This window comes from Stenella coeruleoalba, assembly GCF_951394435.1.
Source record: "Stenella coeruleoalba genome assembly, chromosome: 2".
NCBI lineage: Eukaryota > Metazoa > Chordata > Mammalia > Artiodactyla > Delphinidae > Stenella > Stenella coeruleoalba.
The window spans coordinates 171,750,034-171,776,401 of NC_137147.1; the positions used below are offsets into that span (position 1 = coordinate 171,750,034).

General features: G+C 38.7%; 2 protein-coding genes across 4 annotated transcripts in view; both read right to left on the bottom strand.

The window, feature by feature from the left end:
* The window catches only part of PRTFDC1 (phosphoribosyl transferase domain containing 1), a 138,818-nt gene that overhangs the window by 91,937 nt on the left and 20,513 nt on the right, over nucleotides 1–26,368 (bottom strand). For 2 of the 3 annotated variants that reach the window (XM_079910621.1, XM_079910619.1), the window contains exons 3-6: nucleotides 13,486–13,635; nucleotides 11,185–11,267; nucleotides 1,966–2,112; nucleotides 922–987 (exon numbers count right to left, since the gene is read on the bottom strand). The gene's annotated coding sequence lies outside the window, so the exon portion shown is untranslated. Of the gene's footprint in view, nucleotides 1–921; nucleotides 988–1,965; nucleotides 2,113–11,184; nucleotides 11,268–13,485; nucleotides 14,070–26,368 lie in introns of those variants that run through there. The other variant, XM_079910620.1, reaches the window with a different exon arrangement.
* The window catches only part of ENKUR (enkurin, TRPC channel interacting protein), a 30,250-nt gene continuing 28,721 nt past the window's right edge, over nucleotides 24,840–26,368 (bottom strand). Inside the window, exon 5 of the mRNA XM_079910610.1 lies at nucleotides 24,840–26,362. Within this exon, the coding sequence (XP_079766736.1) occupies nucleotides 26,189–26,362 (174 nt within the window). The 3' untranslated portion in view covers nucleotides 24,840–26,188. The remainder of the gene's footprint in view (nucleotides 26,363–26,368) is intronic.

Sequence of the window (26,368 nt, forward strand, 5' to 3'; positions counted from 1 at the left end):
TGTTTGTCCTCTCCTATGTGCCAGCACGTGGAAGGAAGGCAGCCTCGTGGATTGCTGAAATTAGGTGCTGTGCTTGTGGGCTGGCTCTCATAAACTGGGAGACAGTGTTTCCTGCACAGGTAAACATTTTCTCTCGATAAGTGTCAGACGTCCGTGTTTCGGGCCATTTTTATAGTCTGACCTCTTTTCTCAAAGGTGAGGGACCATCTTCTATTTTCATTGTCAAAGACCAGGCCCAGGAAGCATCTTCACAACCAAAGTCATTAAAACTTCCAGAAACTGAAAAGTGGTGATCCAACTTTAGAGTTCAGAAAACTCTTTTGGGGAGGCAGCCACCCGCCTACTCGGTAGGTTATGGTGGAGAAGCTCTGTGTTCAGACTCAGACATCTGCACCAAGACACTCAGGTGAATGTGATGCAATGGTTCACCAACCATGCCTTAAGGAATCCCACTGTCTTACTGCTGCAAAATCAAATTTACCCATAGGATGCTCAGTGTTGGTACATGGGCCTTAGGGACAAGAAACTTCAAAATAGGTTACAGATGTAGCTGCTCTACTGAAATCAGAAAGCTACTACTGGGCTTCCCTGGTGTCACAGTGGTTGAGAGTCTGCCTGCCGATGCAGGGGACATGGATTCGTGCCCCGGTCCAGAAGGATGCCACATGCCGCGGAGCGGCTGGGCCCGTGAGCCATGGCTGCTGAGCCTGCGTGTCCAGAGCCTGTGCTCTGCAACAGGAGAGGCCACAACAGTGAGAGGCCCGCGTACCACACACACACACACAAAAGCTACTACTGTGTGCCCAGCCCAGGCACTGTGGAAGATGTAAAGGATATGGTAGATAAATCTTTCCTTAGAAAGGCCATTAATTAAATGTAAAATCCAATAGGTTCACAAGAAAAAAAAAAAAAGTCACTTACTTGAATGACAACAGGAATCTTAAGAATGCACACTCAAGAACATCCCGTAGAGACCCATAGGACATCCTATGAAGGATACAGAATGATGCACAAATCATTTTTTTAAATTCATTTTATTTATTATCTTTTTATATTTTGATAACATTTTGTGTGATCTACTTATACTTCTATACTTCGGACAGCATTAATGTAATACAATATACATTTGATATCACAAATAGCATTTGCAAGAACCGATGATACCCAAGAATAACAAATCATTTGTCCAGACTTTACTCTTAATCTTGCATATGAGGACTCAGAGGCAAAAATTCTTTTTAAATATCAAATTTCTGTTATGTGTCTAGTGCAATGGCTTCAGACCAGGATTCTGATTTTTCTAGCAATAATCCATATGACGTGAGCCACTGAGGCTAAGCCAATTACATCCATCAATATGCCTCAATTTTCTCATCGGTGAGAGAGGCAATACATTTCTGCTCTACTGCATATGAAGATGAGATTAACATGAGCTAACATGCAAGAGGATCCTTTGAAGAGTGCTATAAAACTGTTATTAATTAATTAATAACTGTGTTATTAATTGGAGATGCTGTGACAATGTGTGACCAAATGTTTATAAAGTTATTTGATGGGAAAATGAGAGGGTAATTGCATTTTTAAGATGGGTGTAGGGTGACCAACCACAGACAGTTATAATCTAGGGACAAGATGGGACTGGTATGAGAATGGATACAGTAGAAAGAGAAAATTATTAAAATAATGGAATTTTCCATAAAAAAGGATATTTTAGCTCAGATTGTCCATTTTCTGATACTCCCTTGAAGAAGCTGTAAGGATAAAGACGTAGATCTTTACAAAGTTAATAACCAGTAAATATACTTGCATTTTTTTGTCCTTCTCTTAATCCCCTTTTAGTTGGAGGTTCCTGCATTTTCAATTCTGAAACTGTCTAGTACCATTACCATGGTGTAAACACAAATATTTATGTTTACCTGAATTCTCCACCAGGCTAAAGACTTTGTCCTAAAAGTATATACTAACCTTTTGCCAGTTTGGTTAGTTCTTGACCTTTTGCCAATGTTAATCTGTTGTTGAAGGAGTGATTCAGTCTATGTGCTGAGTTGTTCAGAGCCAGTCACTCAGTGACACCACATTCGAAATCCGGAAGGGCATTTAGTTTTTTGAGTCCTGAAACATGAAAATAAACAAAAAAACGCTCAGCCTGGGAATTGTGTTGAAATCCATAAACATGTGAAACTTAGTGACTCAGATTGTTAGTCACAGAGTAACTGATTAGAGTCTGGATGAAATCCATTGTGAACAAAGGCCAGTAATAATGATGATGATATTTTGCTTTTTCTTAGTGCAGAACAAAACCCTTTACAAATGTTACAAGTACAAAAAAAACAAAAAAAGTGGAAAGATACTTTCTTCCAGATATTCAGGCTAAGTAAGAATCTTGCTACCTTTCAGGTATTTTTTTTTCCCCTCAACATAAATATAGAAAAAAATATAGTTGCAAATAATTGTAACACACAACAATTTAAGCAAAAGCCTAATTAGTATTCAATTAGCATAGCAAGCCCTCTTTCCTGGCTTCTTGTTTGAAGCAGACTGGATCCAATGCGTAGTCTTAGAGTAAAAAGAAATAATGTCTCCATAACGGTTCTTACAAAGAAACCCAGGAGCTACATTCAGAATTACGTTTTGCATTATTACACTTTCACTGGTAATTAACCTTCCACTGAAGAACGCGGAGGATAAATTTGCCTGTTCTTTTGCAGTAATATCAGGCATGAGTAGTATCATCAACAGTAAGTGCTGGGCTGCTTCAGAGATATCCTCCCACTATCTCCCCATCTGACCGGAACAGGAATTGGATAGCTTCAGAGTAGAGGAATAATGTGTCCATGTGTTCCTCCAGATCTCAGAGTCCTGGCAGGCGACCTCAACTCTCTTGGCCACCATAAAGCAGTCATTGAAAGGACACAGCTGCAGGAACTAGAGGCTAAGGACTAAATAAATCCATAGTGCTGGAGGCACAAGTCATGTACGTGACCCTAACACAATGCCTTGTGGCTACGAATGAACGGATTAGCCTCTAATGGTGCAGTGGCAACTTATGCAAAATTAATTGGTGCCTCAGCCAGTGCCAAGTTTCTAATGGAAAGATGTCCACTTCACACACACACACACGCACACGCACACACACACACAAAACAAGGAGACCTTAGCTGATGAAAACTTTTGCTGGTGTGGGGAGACTAAGGACCAAGTGGAATATGGGAACTGAACGTTCTCTTGGCTGGACATGGATTCTCTTCAGATCAGAGTTGATATACGAAACCCACCAGCAATATCCCAGGAACTGATCCAGTTCTTCCCAGGTTCTGGGTGGTAGTTTAGGGTCGAGGTGGGGGGAGCTTGAGAAAGAGGCTGGGGAGAAGTAGTTTGAGGTCTGATGTTGCCTCACATGGGAAAAGAGACTGAGAAAGATAAAGAGATTTGGACACGGACATACCAACTAGAGAAACACTTACCAAAGTGTGTTTCGATTCATTTTTTTTTAAATAAATTTATTTATTTATTTTTGGCTGGCCTTTCAGAGGTTGAGAAAGGCCTTAGCCATGTCCATTTAAGTTCTTTTTGCATTTTTTTTTTTTTTTTTTTTTTTTTTGCTGTACGCGGGCCTCTCACCGTCGTGGCCTCTCCCGTCGCGGAGCACAGGCTCCGGACACGCAGGCTCAGCGGCCATGGCTCACGGGCCCAAACGCTCCGCGGCACGTGGGATCCTCCCAGACCGGGGCACGAACCCGCGTCCCCTGCATCGGCAGACGGACTCCCAACCACTGCGCCACCAGGGATGCCCCAAGATAGTATTATTAACTGTAGTCACTGTGCTGTATATTAGATGGCCAGAACTTATTTGTCTTATAAATGAAAGTTGGTACATTTTGATCATTTCCTAATTTCCACCTCCACACCTTCAGTCCTTAGAAACTACCACTCTATTCTCTGCTTCTGTGAGTTTACTTTTTTAGATTTTATATGTAAGTGAGAGTATACAGTATTTGTCTTGTCTGTCATTTCATTTAGCATACTGTCCTCCGGATGCATCCATGTTGTCAGAAAAAGGAGGATTTCCTTCTCTTTTATGGCTGAATAATATTCTACTATATGTATATAGTGGAATATTATACATATATATGAAATGATATAATTTATATATAAAACAGGATATATTGTATATTATAATGGAATACATAACATAAATATAATCGATAACATATAATATTACATTATATTCCATTAGATATATGTAAAGGTATTTCACATTTTGATGAAGATTGCATTGAGTCTACAGATTGCCTTGGGTAGAATGGACATTTTAACAATATTAATTCTTCCACTCCATGAACAAGGGATATCTTTCCATTTATTTGTGTCTTCTTCAATTTCTTTCATCAATGTCTTATAGTTTTCAGTGTACCTATTCCGTTCACCTCTTTGGTTAAATTTATTCCTAAGTATTTTATTCTTTTTGATGTTATTGTAAGTGGGATTGTTTTCTTCATTTCTTTTTCACATAGTCCATTGCTGGTGCAGAGAAACACAACCGATTTTTGTATGTTGATTTTGTATCCTGCAATTTTACTGAATCTGTTTATTAGCTCTTAACAGTTTCTTGGTGGAATCTTTAGGGTTTCCTATATTTAAGATCATGTCATCTGCAAAGAGAGACAGTTTTACTTCTTTCTTTCTGAGTTAGGTGCCTGCTATTTCTTTTTCTTGCCTACTCTGGTTAAGATGTCCAGTACTATCTTGAATAGAAGTGGTGAGAGTGGGAACGTTTTTCTTGTTCTTGATCTTGGAGGAAAAGCTTTCCGTTTTTCACCACTGAGTATGCTGTTAGCTGTTGGCTTATCATATATGGTCTTTATTATGTTGAACTACATTCGTTCTATACTTAATTTGTTGAGAGTTTTTATCAGGAAAGGATGTTGAATTTTGTCAAACGCTTTTTCTCCAACTATTGAGATGATCATATTATTTTTATCCTTTACCTTGCTAATGTGGTATATCATATTTATTGATTTGTGTATGTTGAACCATCCTTGCAACTCAGGCGTAGAATTCACTTGACCATGGTGTATGATACTTTTCGGGTGCTGTTGAATTTTATTTGCTAGTATCTTGTTGAAGATTTTTGCATCTATGTTCATCAGGGATATTGGTTTGTAATTTTCTTTTCTTGTACTGTCCTTATCTAGCTTTGGTGTGAGAGTAACGCTAGTCTCATAACCAGAGTTTGGAAGTGTTTCCATCTCTTTAATCTTTTAGAAGAGTCTGAAAAGGATTAGCATTGATTCTTCAGTAAAAGTTTGGTAGAATTCACTAGTGAAACCATCTGGTTGTGGGCTTTTCTTTGTTCGGAGATTTTTGATTACTGCTTCAATCTCTTTACTCATTACTGGACTCTTCAGATTTTCTATTTCTTTATGATCCAGTCTTGAGAGGTGTATGTTTCTAGGGACTTATCCATTTCTTCTGTGTTATCTAATTTGTTGGCATATAATTATTCATAGTAGTCTCCTATGATCCTTTATATTTCTGTGGTATCAGTTATGTTTCCTCTTCCATTTATAATTTTATTTATAATTTTGTTAAATTATTTTATTATAAAATTATTATTTTATTTATATTATGTATTTATTCTTTTTTCTTGGTTAGTCTCACCAAAGGTTTGCCAATTTTGTTCACCTTTTCAAAAAGCCAACTCTTAGTTTTATAGATCTGCTCTAAAGTTTTTCTGGTCTCTGTTGTATTTATTTATGCTCTTCCTTGCTATTTCCTTTCTTGTGCTAACTGACGGCTTAGTTTGTTCTTCTTTTTCTAGCTCCCATAGGTGTAAATTTGAGATCTTTCTTTTTTCTTAATGTAGGTATTTATCACTGAAAAATTCCCTCTTAGAACTGCTTTTGCTGCATCTCATAAGCTTTGGTATGTGTTTCCATTTTCATTTCCATTTCATTTGTCTCAAGATCTGTTTGATTTCTTCTTTGATCCATTGGTTGTTCAGGGGTGTAGGTCCACAGTGGTGTTTCATGATGTTGGTGGGTCTATTACCAGGGGCTCAGGTGGGCGTGGATCCTGTTTGGTCTCTGGGTGGATGGCTCCAGGACCTTGGTCAGTAGGGCTGGTGCTGGGACAAGTGTCCACTTCAGGGTCTGCAATTGGGTCTGCAGATATCCGGCCTGTTGTCACATACACAGGTGTGTCTCCCACCACGTTCCTGGGAGAGATCCTGCTGGGTCACTGGTCAGATCCCTGCACATGCAGGACTGCCCTAGACCATGGCTGAGAGGGACTGAGCTGAGGTGAGAGGCTGCTTTATGCTCCACAGCTGGAATTGAGGTCTGCAGGACTACTTCCAGGGGTGTGGGGAGGCATGTCTCCTGCTGGGTTCTTGGGTGAGCTGAACTGCCTCTGGACCATGGCTAAGTAGGGCTGGAGCAAGGTCACAGGGCTGCTTCAGGATATGTAAACAAAGCAAGGTCAGCAGGCCCACCATCAGGAATGTGAAGGACCACGTCTCCCATCATGTCCCTGGGCTGTCAAGACTACTGTCAGACCACGGTTGAGAAGGGCTAGAGCCAAGCTGTAGGGCCACTTAAGGCTCCACCATCAGACCAAGGTTGGTGGGCCTTCCTCCAGGGTCACTGACGGGCATGGGTCCTACTTCTGGATTGTGGCCCAGAGGGACTGGAGCTGGGTCACAGGCCACTTCAGGGCCCACAACTGGGACTGAGGTTGGCAGGCCCAGTTATCCTCCTGAGTCCCTTGGGGAATGGTGCTGTTGGCAGGCCCAAGGCCAAATGGGGCTGTAGCAAGTCCACAGGGAGAAGAGGCTGTTTCTGGGCCCGTCATTGGGACCGCGGTCAGTGCGCCTGCCGCCTGGGTGTGGGCGTGCCTTCTAAAAACGGCCCTCGACGATCTTGGGCTCCATCAGGCTTTCACAACCTCTTACCTGGATCCAAAGCTCCCACAAAGGCACTTTTGTCTGAGGATGACCAAAGTACTGTTGCCGTGGGGGACACAAGCAGGGGAGCTCTCATTCTGCCATCTTACTGGCCTATAACTTTTTTAAAAAAAATTAAAATGTGTTTTTTCATTTGAAAATTAGTATGTGCAAATTGTTTTAAACTGGAAAATATAGAAAAATAAGAGTACAATATAAAGGCATTTTAAACATGTTTGGTATCTTCTAATTTTGCGATTCTGGGAAGTTTATCTTACATGGTTGTGACTAACTGCTTACTCTATAATGCCCTGCTTCTCTGCTTCACACACTAACTAAAATAAACATATAACTCAAGTGTTTTTCCATGGTATAGTAAGCTCTTTATAAATATCACTTGAAATGGCAATGCCATCATTTATTTAACCATTCCTCAATATATTTTTATTACTTCCAAATTTTGATTTTATAAAAACATATAAATAACTATGTTTGTAATAAAATATTTATATGTATTTTAACTATTTCTGGAGGATAAGTTCTCTAGAAATTGAATTCCTAAGTTATAGGATGTAAATATTTTAAGGCTCTTGATATATGGTTCTAAACTTAGCTTGCAATATTAATGTCTTTCTTCAATGGAAAATTATAGTAAATCTCATGGGATTTTTAACTGAACATGAATAAAATTTTATTGCAAAAACATTTTGAGGTTTGAGGGAAGAGTATTAGCTAACATATGTTAAAAGCTTAGTAATTGGAACTAATAAGAAAAGTCTGTTTGAATTTGTGATTAATTCTTAACTATAGACTACTATAAAAACAATGTGCTTTTATTGTTGTCGTCCATAAAGTAATACCGAGACTAATGAAAAGTTTATGGTACTGTGTTTTAGGCTTTTGGCTCCAAGTCAGGCAGACTCAGCTTTAAGATCAGACTCCACCACCTACCACCTGACCTTGGGCAAGTTTCTTAACTTCTTTGCCTTATTTTCTGCACCTGTTCAATGAAGATAATGTTAGTTCCTGCTTCTTAGGGTTATTGTGAGTCTTAAATAAAATAATGTATTCAGAGTACCAAATACTTGAGGAGTGCACAATACATTTTATCTATTATTAAAAAAGAATAATTTTAAATGGAATTCCTAGTCAGAATTTCCGCATTAATAAACAGACCAGTTGAAAAGTTTTAAATAAAAAAACCTATACTCTATATCATTTACAGTTTCTTTATGTAAATGAGCTAATATTTTCCATGAAATTATAATTCTTGTGTTATCAACTTTATATATATATATGTAATCTATATATATATGTCATCTATGTAAAACAAAAGTAAGCTACAAGAAAAGCCTCTATGATTAGCACAAATAGTAATGGAATCTGAATTAAGAGGTCTATTTTTTAATTTATTGCTTTATTATTTTTTATTTTATATTAGAAAGAAAAAAATTAGCTTGACTTAATGCTCTTCATGTTTGGAATATGAAGGACAACAATAAAAGTTAACTTCAAAATTAATGAATATACTTCAGATAAGCTTCCATCAAACATAAATACATTGATAATCTCAATATTTATAACTTACACCTAAGGAACAAATATAAATGGATCAAATTTTAAAATCACTTAACATTTTTCTAATTTTCTCTGTAAGGAGCAATTGGGGAAAGTCTTTTCGTGGAAAGTTGTCCCTCAATGCAGGACTGGGCATTGCATTAGTATTTGGGTAAAGCCATGCTCTGTTTCTACAGGCCATTTTTAGATGCTATTTGGTTGCTGTGGTCAGTGGTTTTCTTGCTTTAGCACTCACTTTACCTCAAGTTCTCCACTATTTCTGAGCTCAGCAAAACTATCATGATCCTTTTGAACTCAAAGCTCAGGCCAACTTTGTCATTATCTGAGTTTGTCTCTTGGCTTGAGAAATAACTTTCAGATTCTTGTTGGTTCATACCAAACCCACACATAGCAACAACCCTAAAAGTCGCACAGGTGAGATATTTTCAACACATCTTTAAGACCATTTAAAGAAACAGGCGGCCAGAAAAATCTAGTTTGTATGATAAGACCAAATGCGTAACCAGGAAATAATTTCTTTCTCACTTTACAACTGATGTCAATGGCTTTTTATTCTCAGATTTTCAGCATGTTCAGCACAATCAGTCACAGAATATACACCCAGGTCACCTTTTTAACAGAGAATAAAGGAATGAGGGATGACTCAGTCTTCTCTATGAGTCTGGGGATGTTGCCAAAGCTTAAGTGATATAGACAGACTGTCTCAAAAATCATAAATGTCATACCTGGACTTTGTACTCATTACCTTTTCACCTTGATAGTCAAGTTCTATCACCTTTTGTATAACGTTTTCTTTTTTTCTTACCTGTGAACTCTCTGCCTTCTTCATCAACATTTCTTTTTTAAGTTTTAAAACTAGTTTGTGTTTCTGAGTTCTTGCTTTCAGCATACTTCTTGGATTCAGGCCAGTTGTCTAATCAGATTGAATTTTTTAAAATAGCAGACTTTTAAAAATTATAAATACTGAAAAATGGTTACTGAAATTGTCATCTGCGTAGTTGTTCAGAAACCATTTTGTGTTAATTCAGAAAACTTGGACCATAAATTTCCAATGATTGTTCTTATTCTTAGATCAGACATTAAAATTTTTTTTTCCAAATCTTCTTCCACATTTTCTTCCCTTTGTAAAAATAATAAAATTAACACAAAGGAAAAATCTGGCCTAAAAATCAAACCATGAAAAATGATGTAAAATAAGAGACAAGCAAAAATTCTCAAAATCCGGTATGCCTTTGCATAATGAGAAAAAATAGAGAAAGAAGACAGTGGAAATAATTATCTAAGCCCAGTTTATGAACTTGTGAAAATTAATGGAGAATACAGGGAAAATGTTCTCTTCCCACAAAGCTCTAGGCAATTCCACTGTGCTGAGATTCCCTAGGTTTGGAGGCCTAGAAGATTTTGCCAGGGGCGTGCCCAGGTACGCAAACTCCCAAGCATTTTACCAGGTCTTAGACCAGGGTTTCTCAACCTTAGCAATATTGACATTTGGGGCCAAATAAGTCTCTGTTGGTGGGCTGTTCAGTGCATTGTAGGATGTTTAGCAGCATCCTTGACTTTTACCTACTAGAAGCCAGTACCACTCCCAGTTGTGGTAATAAAAATATCTCTAGAAAGTGTCAAATGTCCTCCTGGAGGGGAGGAAAGGACAAAATCATTTCTGGTTAGGAATCACTGTCTTAGAGTAACAGATCTTATGCTGATCTCAACTGTTTCTACTCTATTTTGAAGAGATAAAGGAAAAGGTTTGTCTGATAGCCAGTAGACCCATAGCTAATTAGTCTGTAGCCCTCTCTCAATGGAATAATGTGAGAAAAGTTTGTGGGAGGGTTTTCTTTCTCTCATGCCTTCTGGAGTAGAGAAACACAACCAAACACAAAGAAAACGTTGATTATGTTTCAGACATAGAGAAATATAAATCAAAGCTTGGGTCAAAAAGCAAAATCAAAACTTGGTTTCTACACTTTCTCTGTATTATGGACTCAATCATTTTCCATTTTCTCTTAGTCCTTCAAAATGGAAATTTGAGTTTATGATATTAATAGACTTAGGGAGCTCCCTGGCAGTCCAGTGGTTAGGACTTGGCACTTTCACTGCCGTGGCCCGGGTTCAATCCCTGGTCGGGGAACTAAGATCCCACAAAGCACATGGCATGGCAAAAAAAATTAATACTTATAGGGTTCATTAATATTATTTCTGTCTCATATAAAGAAAGGTGAGTTTCAGGTAAGGCTGAGCAACATAAAGTCTTCCCTAAGTACTGATATTTTAAATTCATGAGGCTTGTGGCAGGATTCGGAAATAAGCTTCTCTTCTTAGACCTGTCTTTTTTAAAAAAAAATATTTATTTATTTATTTATTTATTTATCTGGCTGCCCTGGGTCTTAGTTGTAGCACATGCGATCTTCGTTGCCATGTAGTTGTAGCACATGGGATCTTCGTTGCCATGTGTGGGATCTTTTAGTTGTGGCATGCGGGATCTAGTTCCCTGACCAGGGATCAAACCCAGCCCCCCTGCACTGAGAGTGCAGAGTCTTAACCACTTGACCACCAGGGAAGTCCCAGGCCTGTGTTTAATACAGAGCCACCCATGCTAGGCTGAGCAAAGCTACTGCACAGGTGAGTCACAGCACTGCAGTGTGTGCCCTGCCTCTGCCACTTACCGCACGGCCTTGGGACTCACGACCTTGAGATTCAGTTCCTCCATGTGAAAAGTGAGAACAGCCATGATTCTCTGATGTGACTGCTGTAATGATTACATTCGTATTAGGATCACTATCACTTGTATTATTCCTCTTTTCCTCCATCCCCTTCCTTCCTCTCCGCTGTATCTATTCCTTGCACTCAGGCCCTCAGGGACCACAGCCCTCACATACTTGCTCAGCCCCGATTCTGAGCCCCAGCATTGCAGAGGGCTTGCTAACTTATCCAGGGTATTTAGAAAACTAAGACTGCATGCTTCATAAAATTAACTGAGAGCTCTGTCTTTCAATTTCTTACTACTTAAAATGGTTTCATTATATTTCCAAATGCTTAGATGTCTATGAACATAAAAAATCAAGTTCTCTGTGAAAATAATCACCAAAGTCTTAGCACTGGGGCAGGAGGAATATTAGAAGTCATCTGGTCCAGTGGGGATTCCTGGCCTATGGTCAGGATGCTTTTACTGATGGCTACTCAGCCCTTTGCAGGCACCCCATCTCATTTCTGAGAAGTTTTAATTACTGGAAAGTTCTGATCTTGCCTGAACCTGTCTCTTTTGGGTTTTCTTCTGGAAAAACACTGAGTGCATCTCCTTCTTTATCCACTAATGAGCTACACAGCCCTCAGCAAGTCATACGTTTGCTACATTTAAAGACTTGATATGTGAATTTATCAAATACAAAGCAATGAAACATTCTATAGGTGCACAACCACCTTTGTAATTAGAGAAGAAAAATGAAACATGCAAAATCCTTAATACTTAACTGGCTAATAAAGGAGAGACCCCATTGCGTGTGGTATATGCAACTTTCTCATTAATTTTGAAAGCAGTGCCGACTTTCTCGTAGGCAGTAATGCCCTCCAGTTTCCTTCCTTTTCTCTCCCAGTGCCTTGGGGCTTTCTCTGGACAATTTCTTCTGAGACACTTTCCAGCCTCCACTGAGCTGCCTATGCTGCCAGCCCGGTTCCTGGGTGCCGTCTCCATATGGTTCAATCTCGCTCTGTTAGAATGTGCCACTTCACTTACATAGGCATTCAAGTGGACGGACTATGGTTCAAGAAAGATGCTGGAGCTGAAGTGAAATCTTGGCGAGGTGCACGTCATGTACCCTTCAGGTGCCTGAGGGTATGCCTCTATTAATGGGCATCCACACTCTCCCCTGTCAACACTTCCACTGCCAATCAGTAATGGTGCATTCTTGGACAATTACCTAACCTCTCTGTGCCTCAGTTTTCCAATTACTAGAAGAGGCGGAAAATCATACTTAACCATAATCGTAAGGTTATTATGAGCATTAAGTGAATTTATTTAAGCACTTAAAACAATACAGACCCTAGTAACTGCTATATATGTTTGCTATCATTATTTTAGAGAAGCAATACCTGTTTCTCATTTTACTGGCTATTCATGGCTTTGAAAAGTCATGTAATAATTTAGCTTTTTGGGGGGCTAATTTAGTAAACAAATTTACTCTTTACTGTGAGCAAGACCTGCGGCTTTGCCCACCATAACAGACCCAGAAGGTTTAAGATTCCTTGGGTACTGGGTTCAATTCCTGCCTCCACAAATTCATTCAGAGTCTTCTTTTTCTGCTCTGTGTGTGTGCGCACGTGTGCACGCTTGAAAAAGTGGCAGAAATGGGTCCAGTTGGTCTGAACTGCCCATTCCTGTCATTACTCTACACAATGAAATCGTGTGATTTCTTTCATCATGTGCAGCTGGTACCACCTTGTCTGCCTCTGAGGTATGCCATGCCCAGAAATGATGAAAGGCTTTGGCTCTTACAAAGGAGAATAAACCCCCATATGAACTGAATACTTATCATGGAGGTAGGGCATGAAAGATCATGAATTCTGTCTTTTCTTTCAGTTAAGGCCTAGTATTTCTCATTGCATTACTCTTTGCTTAATTCTACATTTAGATCCTTGAACAAAAATTTTACAAGAGACTTTTCAGCAGTCTATGATCCTGACCCTCCTTTATGCCCTATAGTAATGACATCTGCATACCTTTGCGTAAATATCTATATATGTATATATGTGTGTGTCATATATCTCAGCTGACCGAATAATTACGGCTTCACACACCCAAGACTGAAAGAAATCAGCTGCAGCCTAAAAACATAAGAAAATGTAGTAAAGTAATATATAGTCTTCTAAAAAAGATTTTAACCAGAGATCAGGCTTCTGGTATTTCTGGCCATCAGCTACATCATCACTGGGACACTGAAAGAGTGGAAAATATTGGTGGAAAATGTTACCTGGTAGATTTTTAAACCCATATGCTGTTAAGATCCTGGGCTCCCATTCCTTCTTCCTTCTTATCTGGATATAGGGAGCAGGGTGTTCCCAGGCCCAAGAGGAAGAAGAACTCCGTTTTCTTTCTCTCTGACAACAATCCTTTTCCGGGGCTGATGAACAAGGAAAGCAAAGCATAAGCTGAGCCGTTCTGAGGTGATCCTGCCCGTGAGGTCTGAGACCGCACAAAACTGAGGTCTTGCAGAGCCAACGCGGCAAACTTAGAAAGCAGGAAATGCCTTCTATGTCTTCCGCCAACCTCTTTACACAGATGCTGACATGCTGTCACTCATCAAGCAGCTAATATCCTCTTCCATCCGAGCTTCCCCTGGACCTGCCCTACGTGGTATAACTGCGCACCCGCGCTGTTTTTCAGTCCCCTATGCTGCCCTACTCTCTTACGTGCCTCTGACTCCTTCTATTGGGGCCCTTCTCCCTGTTTGGATAATCCAATTCAGAAGTACCCGATAACATGATGGTGGAATTTCAGACACTGTCACATGTTGATGAGAGGGCAGGATGTCTGGAAACCCATAATATCACCTAGGAATCCTGTACCTTCCGCAGGGTTGACCTGTACTCAGGGACTGCTACCTTCATCATTACTGTCTGTAAGTCATGTTTGCTGAGGATGGGGTTATGTGCTTAAGATATTATGAACATTTTTCCTAATTCCTCTTCTATCACAGAACTATAGAATCCACAGATCTCTAAGTAAGCTCTGGAGAAAAATTCACACACACAAAAAGAAAGATAAAACAAAAAGGAGACCATAATGCAAACTTTTCTAGTGAATACTAAAAATGGTAGCTCTGATGTATTTGTTTCTTTGCTTTAATAAGATTGTAGCATATAATTTTTTAAATAAACTATTTTTGGCTGCGTTGGGTCTTCGTTGCTGTATGTGGGCTTTCTCTAGTTGCGGTGAGCGGGAGCTACTCCTCATTGCGGTGGCTTCTCTTGTTGTGGAGCACGGGCTCTACGTGTGCGGGCTTCAGTAGTTGTGGAGTTGTGGCTCGTGGGCTCTAGAGCACAGCCTCAGTAGTTCTGGTGCACGGGCTTAGTTGCTCCGTGGCATGTGGGATCTTCCCAGACCAGGGCTCGAACCCACGTCCCTTGCACTGGCAGGCCGATTCCTAACCACTGCACCATCAGGGAAGTCCCTGTAGCATATAATTTTTAAAGGGAAAAAACTCATAGAGGGTAATTAATTTGAAGAAAAAAGATGGAGAAAGTCTCGTTTGCAAAAATACAAATAAGAACTGTGGTTTAAGTGATATCAATACTTACAAAAACCCTAGAACTGATTAATTTTCTCATGTGGAATGACATTTTAGGCCATTATTGACATTTATCCTTTCTTATCATGAGCATTCTTAAATCATTCCCCAAGGAATGCTAAAATTTTTCTGAGAAACTTTTGCATCATCCTAAACTTGCATTTGCTAAGCTTGATTGCCTTAGGAAAAAACCCCACTCTTTTATATCATTTTTGCATAGCAACATCCCAAACACAGCAAACATTATGAGACATGGAAAACAGAAAGAGTCTGGGAGGAATACAACCATAGAGGGATTGGACATGTATTCCCAGAAATCACTTGAGGACTGTGTTGCTCTCCCATGACAGCTGCAGGGGTGAGACCCATCCATGGTTCTCATTTCCTAAAGCTCTTCCTTAGCAATTCTTACAAAGTTTTATTTTATTCTGAAATCAGGTGAAAATGGGGGAAAATATCAATCTTTATTGAAGGGAGAAAATTCTTTCAAGATGATGTGTATTCCCACAAGGTTGGGCTGCATATTTTAGAAGTATAGTAAGTATGCACTGTTCTACAACAGTTACCATAGGAACAAAACTTTTCCCCCCATTAGATGGTAGAGTAATCATGGTAGTAAATTTTCACAGAAATATCTAAGCTACACAAATTAAGCATCGGTTAGGAGTCAAATCCAACAGATTATGGATTTAATAGGCAGGTGTTACAGAGGGAGGATAAGAGCTCTAAATATAAGGGGAAATGTTTGCACATCGAATGATCAAACTATAAGTTTGCTAAACTAACCATCAAAGTGGGCACTTTGATGCCCACTGCTTTTTATTCTGCTCTAATTTCCCAGGAGGGCATCACCCCAGCTGTCAGCTGAAAGCCATGCTAAGCAATATCAAAGAGGATTCTTACAGCCTGTTCCTAAGAATTATTCTGAAAAAGAGAGCAAATGTGACATACCACTGCGTAAGTGGATACTCGGGGTTCTGTGAGCAATGTGATGTGTTGAGTGGTGTAATAATCGTGGACACTTCCACAAACAGCTGGATTTGAGCTGGGTTTTAAAAGAAAGGTAACATCTAGGAGGTGGTGTGATGTTTTAGTAGAAGGGCTACTACTATATTACATCTACTTTAAGATGCATATTTTTCACATCAGAACATCTCTGAAATGAGGCTGCCTTAGAATTCATGGTATCTCATAGTCACTATCGACTAGGTGCAGTTGTGATGTTTCATTATACACACATGAGCAAACTGAGTCATTGTCACTTCAGCTGAGTTTTGTCCATTGTTGGCTCTCTATATATGTTGAGTTTAACTGACATTTATAAATTATACTACTATTTGTCCTGGAAATGAAAAGTTTTTGTGTCTACAGAAAAGCATGGAAACAAAGCAGAGATATGGGCATGAGAAGGATGAATAAGCAAGATATGATCTTAATTATGCAATAGAAAAGTTCAATGTGTAAGGTAGAAGGGGGGGTAAAAAAAATCACGCTACGTAAGACCCGCATAAGAATACTGGATAGCAAGTATAATAATTTTAGAATTAGTTTTCTCTTAAACATTTGAATAAAATATCTTGAACACATGAATTCTGATGTGACTTTTAAAAGAAGCTAACCATTTAAAATAGTTTTTTAAAAATCTAATTATTTTAAGATAATTAGCCTCAATGTGTGTATTAAAGGGATTGTAATAGTAAAATATCAATCTGAACACTCACTATAATTAAGTTCCATTTACATGAAAAATACCTGAGTCCTAAAACAATACCCAAAGTGCCACACGATGAATCAATGTCAGGTAACTGCTTAAAATATACTTAAACTTATGAGATATTACTGGAAACACAAGACTAAATGATGCTAGAATAATGCGTTTTTTACGAAGGGGATTATTCTCTTTAAGGCCTATGGCTTACATTTTTACTTTATGAAAAGTTTCCATTTTATTTAATTTTCAAAAAGTGTATGGGTCAATTGTCATTAACTTGTTTGGCTAATTCTGAAATAACTAGAAATTTTGAAAACTTGGAACCTGGCACATTATTTTTTACGTTATAAAATACACTTAGAAGAAATAGAGTCTTTTAAGCTTTACTACTGTATTTTAAATCCCCAAAGGGTGTGTCACAGTGATTTTTGGAAAAGCTACGGGTGCACTGAAAAAGAATTACAGCAGTTTAATGATATAGCAAGATGGTGTTCCAAATTCTAAGATAATTTTATAATTTGAAGCCTAACTCACCAGTCTCACTGTCTACCACCCCCACCCACATACCATAAGGCCTTCGTGTTAGTGCTGGACACCATCTTACCACGTGGGTGGCAGCTGCCTGTCATCTCAATAATTCTGAAGAAAAGCCAGGGAATTTGTTTTAAAGTGTTTGTCCAGATGGAACCACATGTGACCTCCAGGGTGCTGGGCCTGAATCCTAGCCTGCTGGCTGTGCACAGCCATAGAGCTTACCCAGGAGAAAACTTCACTGTCTCCTCAAAGCCAATGAAGATAAAAGAAACCTGTATTAGTCCAAAAAGCGCAGCTCATACATGTGGGAATTGCACAAGATTAAGGTTTGTCCTTTGTGTTGTGCTCAAAAAGGCCAGGAGATAGAAAGGAAAGCAGACAGCTGCTGGGTCCCTCTGTTTTGTTGCTTTCCTTGCTTAAAAGAAACTTTGAATCCTATTGGTGAACGGGGGGGCCTTGAGCGTGTAATAGCAAACTCTGGTTATTATGTCCACTTAGGTGATACAAGAACCACATCATTGGAACAGGATCCTATGAAAGGTAAGACTTGACAGACTTCTGAGCCATGAAGGGTCCAATTCCTTTTAATAGTCATGAACAGGGTGGCATAGGCATGATAGGAAAGATTCTTGGGCAGGCTGGGAAGCTGTTGACCCTTGTTATTCCACAGCAAAATATTTGGTAATATTGTCTCTTGTACTGTCGGAAGAGAAACCACATGACTTAGCTACACTCTCAAGGGGGACTGTTTGTAAAAACTTAGGATATTGTGGTGGGTCGACTGCTCCTTGTTTTTAACAAGATACTAAGGAAGAGAAGAACTCAGGCCAGTTTGCACATAAAGATGGGAGTGAATAGAGTTAAGGGAGGTTCTCTGAATGTGGCCTGCAATCTAAAGTTAATAAATGTATAGGCTTCCAGTGTTTCTAAGAAAGAGAAGAACACCAAACACAGGAATCAGTAGACTCAATGCACACCCCACCACTAGGAAGATGAAAGCAGATCTCAGATGGTTGCAATGAACCTAGATTGGAAATTCAACATGGTGTGGCCAAGGACAGGGCAAGGTCCCATATCCATGGCCTCTCTTCCATCCAGAAGGACACACAGCCACAGTGAAAGTCAATAAAACCTCTACTTTCTTGATGGAATCTACAGACAATGGCTGATAATGAATGGTGGGACGATCAAAAAGCTATTCCTTGCCTGAGTGCTTACACTGACTATATGATACCTCTCTTGGCAAGAGTCTTCTGATCTCCACCGACACAACAGAAGAAAACCACGTATCTGTTGAATTGGAGTAATTCTCCTATAGACACATATATCATTACTTTTATCTTACACACATATGCCTAGAGTATTATTGGGAAAGTACACAGAGGCTGGTCACGGTGGCTGCTTCTGGGCAGGGGGATTCAGTGGCTACAGGAAAGAAGCATGAGGGAGACTTACTTCTCCTTACTCACCTTTGGGTAGTTATGAATTTTGAATTTTTGACCATGTATATATACATCACCTATTCACTCTCTCTCTCTCTCTCTCACACACACACACACACACACACACACACACACACACACACACTCTCACAGCAAAATTTAAAAGAGTTTCTAATAAAATTACATATGTACATATCTTTTGACCTAGTTATTTTACTCCTGGGAATGATTTTCTACAAATATAGCCAAATGTGTCAAATGAGGTAGGTTCAAGGTCAGTTACTTCAGCATTGCTTTTAATAGGAAATACTCAAAAAACTTAAATGAAATAACTTAAATGTCCATCACTAGGGTGCTGGTAAAATATATTATATACACCCACACAACTTAACACCATACACCTACAAAAAGGAATGAAGAACATTATGTATTGATAAAAAACGAGCTTACCAACTGAAAAGGCAAGTGTTATTGTGTGCTCTTAGTTGAGTTTTTAAAAAGTGAGAGATGTATGTATATATAATTAGGTGTATTTCATGATATATATGTATATATCCATCCATGTATATATGTACATATATCATATATATACACACACATATAGGTATATATACATTTATATATCCATATATAACTATACGTACATATATTCATTTGCTTTTATTTTTTAATTTGATTTTCTTTTTGACAACGCTGCGAGGCTTGCAGGATCTATATCTATATAATATAAATTTATTTACTTATTTTTGACTGTGTTGGGTCTTGTTGCTGCGCGCAGGCATTCTCTGGTTGCAGCGAGCGGGGGCTACTCTTCGTTGTGTGCGCGGGCTTCTCACTGCGGTGGGTTCTCTTGTTGTGGAGCATGGGCTCTAGGCTCGTGGGCTTCGGTAGTTGCAGCACGTGGGCTCAGTAGTTGTGGCTCGCGGGCTCTAGAGCGCAGGCTCAGTAGTCGTGGTGCACAGGCTTAGTTGCTCTGTGGCATGTGGGATCTTCCCGGACCAGGACTCGAACCCATGTCCCCTGCATTGGCAGGCAGATTCTTAACCACTGTGCCACCAGGGAAGTCCATTCATTTGCTTTTATATTTCTGATAAGGTACATAAAAAACTGAAGCATTCCTGTCTCAGGAAAGGAGAACTTGGTGGTAGAGGTTCAGGGGTGGGAGGAATGCTTTTTATTCCAAAAGAATTTCACAGATTTTTTCCACATCAGCAGTATCATTTAGGTAAGTGTACACCGTAACTTCACAGACAACACTCATCTGAGTGCCTAAGTGAAGGCAGGTAAACAAGCACCCGTCCAGTCTCATTTCCTGTAGAGGCAGCATCTTTTAGAATAAAAAGTCTGTATCTAAAGGCCATATCTGCGTGTGCAGTTTAAACAAATTATTATGTGCATGGTGTTTTTATACCAATCCTGTGAAACATTAGTTTTCAGGGATAATTAGCATTAACTTAGTCTGTCGCTAATTTCAGTTCTTTCTCATCAAGCACATTATGTGTGAGGAAAAAAATGACCTCATTCAGTATTTTTTTATTATGAAGACAAGTTTTTTGGTTTTTGTTTTGTTTTGTCACAGATACCGTCTAAAAGCATAGAGGCTCTGGCACGGTCAGAGAGAATGTTCTTCTGTAACTGGAACCACTCTTTCTAGCTAAAGGGATATTTTCTCATTTCTTTTTAAACTCTTCTCCTCCCCTCCCTCTCCCTGTCCCTTTCCCTCTCTCCTGTTCTCCCTTCCTTCCTTTTTCCTTTCAGCATTAGTTTTCTAGAGAGACCATCTACTTAAAATCCTTAGAGTGAAGGACACCCTGTGACTGAAAACCTCAAATGACTATTATTAAGAAAATTTTCATCTAAAAAGATCGGAAAACAAGTGATGGTTTTCACTTTACTTAACATTTTTTCCAGTTTGTCAAATGGTGGGTTGAGCTGATGAGGGCTGGTGAAAATCATTGGCTCTGGATCCTCTAACGATTTTCTGCATTCTTATCAGTCTAAAGACCAAACTTCTGCTTAAGCGAGGTTGAAAATAGTCATATAGTTTTATCGTGATAGACCATTAGAACTAGAAGGAGGGTGAGACAGAATCTAGTTCAGTCTGCTTTATAGATGGAACTAAGGTTGAGGAACACTAAGTGATTGCCCAAAAGGTCACATAACTTACTGTCAGAGTCAGACCTGCTGATTTTTTTCACCATAGCACATCAGAGCAGGAAGAAAGAAATGCTCCAAAAAACTACCTTGCTCTTTCTGTCCCTTATAAATGTTTGTCTCCAACTTGGAGTAATCAGTATTTATGAATAGACCACCTTCTGTGAAATTAGATTGTCCTCTTAAGAGTTAATTATGATATTAAGCAGCATTGGCTTCCTTAACTGCTGAAAAATGTCCCTTGAGCTGCTGAAAAGTTTCCTTCACTTTGGTAGTCCAATTGTGTTCACGTGGGCTGTATTAATGGGCACCTTAAGTCACATGCTAATCTGGACACATCGATCAATGAGATTAACATACCTAGAGAGATAAAAGGATTTCAACATAAGAGTTTGGATTGCAAATATAAAACAGGAGCAGAGGACCCCCTATAGAAGGTGACCTGTATCCTGCTCAGAGCAGGGAAGAGGAAGGCGTGGCCAGGTGTTGAGAATTTCATTCCCATTGTCGAAGTTCTACCTTAGGAAAAGAGTACTGCTTTCTTGAATTTTCTTGGCTTCCTGGTTTTCTTCTGACCTCTTGGGTCACTCAATCTTTCATCTCCTTGCTCCTTCCTGCTCTCCCATATGACTTCTAAACACAAGAGTTGATGGGAACTCATTCACTGTCTCCTCACTCAATTCTTTGTCTCAAGGTGATCTCATTCACGCTGCTGAATTTCAAAATGTATCATTCTACCCCAGATCTCTTTTCTGACTCAAATATCTACCTACCTATCTAAATTTCCAACTAGATGTCACAAGATTATCATAAATACAACATGTCAAAAATCGTATTCTTGGGACTTCCCTGGCCCAGTGGTTAAGACTCCATGCTCCCAATACAGGGGACACGGGTTCGATCCCTGGTTGGGGAACTAAGATCCTGCATGCCGCATGATGTGGCCAAAAAATAAAGAAAGAAAGAACACTAGCTTAAAAAAAAATTGTATTTTTCATTCTTCACCATAACCTCCTCCAATCCGCTCCTCCTTTAGATTGTTCCACCTCAGAAAATGGCGCCCTCACTGCCCAGTTGCTCAAATCAGAAATGTAGCTGTCATCCTTGAAACCACTCTCTTCTTCTCCTTTCAATCCATCACCAAGTTACATTTTTATTTCTTAAATATTTCTGGAAGCCAACAGCTACTCTTTGCCTTCACTACCACAGCCTTGGTCTATGCCACTATCTTCTTTACCTGGAGGTCTATGATGGTCTCCTAATTAGTCTCCCCATATTCATTCATTCTTCCATTTTAATCCATATAGCAAGTGATCATTTAAAAATACTCTTCGGGACTTCCCTGGTGGTCCAGCAGTTAAGACTCCGCGGTCCCAACGCAGGGGGCCCAGGTTCGATCCCTGGTCAGGGACTTAGATCCTGCATGCTGCAACTAAAGATCCCCCATGTGGCAACGAAGAGCCCGCGTGCTGCAACTAAGACCTGGTGCAGCCAAATACATATTTAAAAAATTAAAAAATAAAAATATTTCTCGCATCGTGCCACCTCGCTGCTTAAAACACACCAATGGCCCCTGCTTCCCTCTTCATCTTCACCTTGCACCTTTCTCCCTTCTCTAAGGACCATCCAGCCCTAAAGGCTGCCTTCCTCCTATGGGTTCAGGGTTTCCTACCCCAGATCCTTTACACATTTTATTCTCTCTGCTTGGATTCTTTTTCCCTCCACAATATTTCTCTTCCCCATCTCTCCTAACTTTTACTCATTCTTTAGTCTATTTTTAAATGTCAGATCCTCAGAAATACATCCCCTTAACTATAAAATCTGATTTAGGACTCACTTTATATTCCCTTGCAAAATAGCCTCCTATTTTTTTTTTCCTTACCAATCATTACTTTCAATTTCTAATTACAGATGCATTTGTTTGATTACTTCTGTCTTCCAACACAGTTATTTTGTTCACTTTTCTACCCAGCAATCAGAACAGTTCCTGGCGCATTACAGACAGTTAGTATTTGTTGAATGACAATGAATGAGCTTTGTTAGCTGAAGAGATTTTTATAATCTAAACTACTTTTTTTTACTCTGTTCTAGGCAAGATACCCTTTTGATTATGATTTTTCTTCCCATATAGCTTGATAACTATAGGAGAAAACGCACTGATCATTTAAGAGATAGCTCTTAGTTTAAAAAGTGACGTTCGCAACACCCTTTCATGATAAAAACACGAAAAAACAACAACAACTAGGAATAAAAGGAACTTATCTCAACATAATAAAAGCTATATACTAAAAACCTACAGTGAACATCATGGTGAAAGACTGAAAGCTTTTCCTTTAAGATCAGCAACAAGGCAGGGATGCTTGCTTTCACCACTTCTATTCAACGTAGTACTGGAAGTTCTAGTCAGAGCAACTGGCAAGAGAAAGACATAAAGGCATCCAAGTTGGAAAGGAAAAAGTAAAATTATCTGTAGATTATTTGATATTCCATGTAGAAATCTCTAAAGATTTCATACACAAAAAAAAACCTGTTAGAATTAATGACTGAGCTCAGCAAAGTAGCAAGGTATAAGGTCAACACACAAAAGTCAGTTGTATTTCTATAAACAATGAATGATCTAAAAAGGAAATTACAAAAACAATTCCATTCACAATAGCATCAAATATACTTAAGAATGAACTTAACCAAGGAGGTGAAAGACTTGTATAATGAAAATTGTAATACGTTGCTGAAAGAAATTAAAGAAGACAAAAATAGATGGAAACACATCCCATGTTCATGGATTGGAAGACTTAATATAGTTAAAATGTCAGTACTACTCAAAACAATCTACAGATTCAATGCAATCACTAGCAAAATCCCAATGATCTTTTTTTGCAGAAATAGAAGAACCTATCCTAAATTCATGTGGAATCTCAAGGGACTCCGAATAGCCAAAACGATCTTGAAGAAGAAGAACAAGACTGGAGGATTCAACACTTTCTGATTTTAAAACTTCCTAAGATCATGTATAAACATTAGCTCAAAATGGATCAAAGACCTAAATTTAAGACCTAAAACAATAAAACTCTTGCAAGAAAAAACAGGATAAAACCTTTACAACATTGGATTTGGCAGTGATTTCTTGGATATGACACCAAAGGCACAGGTAACAAAAGAAAAAATAGACACACTGGACACTTCATGACAATTGAAAAATTTTATATATCAAAAGGCACTATCGGGCTTCCCTGGTGGTGCAGTGGTTGAGAGTCCGCCTGCCGATGCGGGGGACACGGGCTCGTGGCCTGGTCCGGGAAGATCCCACATGCCGCGGAGCGGCTGGGCCCGTGAGCCATGGCCGCTGAGCCTGCGCGTCCTTGCCTGTGCTCCGCAACGGGAGAGGCCACAACAGTGAGAGGCCCGCGTACCGCAAAAACAAAAACAAAAACAAAAGGCACTCTCAATAAAGTAAAAAGGCAACCCATAGAAGAAAATATTTGTGAATCCTATATCTGATATGGGATTAATATCCAGAATATATAGGAAATTCCTAAAACTCAACAACAAAATCAAACAATCCAATTAAAAAAATGGGCAAAGGGCATTTCTCCACAGAAGATGTACAAATGGCTAATAAGCACAAGAAAAGATACTTAACATCACTAATCAGTAGGGAAATGCAAACCAAACTAAAATGAGGTGCCACTTCACACCTATTAGTATGACTACTACCAAAAAACAGAAAACAACAAGTGTTGGCAAGGATGCAGAGAAATCGGGACACTTGTACAGCATTGGTGGGAATGTAAAATAGTATAGCTGCTGTGGAAAAGAGTATGACATTTCCTCAAAAACTTAAAAACAGAATTACCATATGATTCAGCAAATCTACTTTTGGATATATACCCAAAAGAATTGAAAGCAGGGTCTCGAAGAGATATTTGTATACCTATGTTCACAGCAGCCTTATTCACAACAGCTAAAATGCGGAAGCAACCCAAGCGTCCCATCAACAGAAGAAAGGATAAGCAAAATGTGGTATATACAGACAGTGGAGTATTATTCAGCCTTAAAAAGGAAGGAAATTCTGCATAAATGAGAATTTATCATAATACAGTTGACCCTTGAACAACATGGGTTTGAAATATGTGGGTGTACTTACACGTGGATTCTTTTCAATAATAAACACTGTGGTACTACACGATCTGTGGTTGGTTGACTCTGAGGATATGGAACCATGGATATGGAGGAACCAAACAGACAGAGGACTAACGATAAGGTATATGCAGATTTTCAACTGTGTGGAGGATCAGCGTCCCTAGCCCCTTCATGGTTCAAGGGTCAACTGTACTATTCTTTATTTTATATCTGTCCTAAGGTAATAAGGAATAAAGAAATGACGCCTATACAGATATGTGAAAAAAAGTTTAAAGTGAGTTTTCAAAAATATCTGTATATAAAATTCAAAAATTTTTCTTTAATGAAAGTTAGCTTTTCTACAATGCTCCCAAATTCCGTGTTTGTGAAAAAGCTTGAAAAAATTATCATTTTTTTCTGTGTTGCCAACAGGATAAAAATCAGTGTAAGCAGTAAAATTGATATTGCTCTGATATTTTATAGTTTCATATATTTTACCAAATTTCTCTAATTTAAAATTTCATAAAAGAATCTTCTTCTTCTTGGACATTTATAGGCTCATTTATTTTGAGTTGAAGACAGCTCTACTTACATAAACTTATTGCTTAATAAATTATGTAACCTTACAAATAGAAACATTAGAATTCACAAAATAGAGAAAGCCAAAAAGAAAAAGTAATATCCACTTTAGTGAAACACACATAGTAAATTATGGAATAAAGCACATAGAACAGCAGTTTTTAAAAGCTGGATGTCAGGAAGAAGGCTCTTCTCTTCAACAATCCTTAGTGACACAATTTATAAGTTGTCTCCTTGATTTTATGTTATCTTCTTAATTTTTCTTCCTCCAAATGTAAACCTCTCAGCCTATATATAACATTATGGATATTGAAAATATTTATAGCTGTGAATAGCTGCATATGACATAGGCTACCAGAAAATATATGTAATTTTTGGATCTCTGGAATAATATGTAGAAAATACTTCAGAGTACTAAAAAGGCTTACACCACTATTTCCAATTCAAAATACTTTACAGTTTTTAACCTTGTATTCCTTGTATTACGCAGTGTAGAAAAAAATGTGAAGTTCTGAGTGTTGACTTTATTTTTCAGGGCCCAGAAATGAATGTTTATCTGAAACTAGTACATAATAATAATGAATTATGCTATCAAACTGGAAAACCTAACATCAAATTTTAATCAGGTTATACATGGAAACCCTGACGCTGGTGGAAAAAATTTTTTTTTTCTCTATGTAAGTAAATAATACAATTATTCTTTAAACATTGCCTAAGCGTTTTGGTAAAGACTATTTTTATACTCTTCATAGTATTTTACTCTTTGAAAAAAACTTATGATTTAATTTCTATGTTTTCCGTGGTTTTTTTTCTATGTTAAAATGACTATATTTTTTAAAATCCACCATTACTTATTAGCAATATAAATAATTTTGTGCTTTTCGAGGACACCAATGTCATGTTCCAGCTGCTTCATCTCTTCTTCCAGCTTCTGCTTGCGAATCTTCTTTGGTATGGAGTCGATGAAGACCGAGAGGGACTGAAACTTCTTATGTACTTCTTCCCAGTTCTTTTTCAGCCCCTGCAA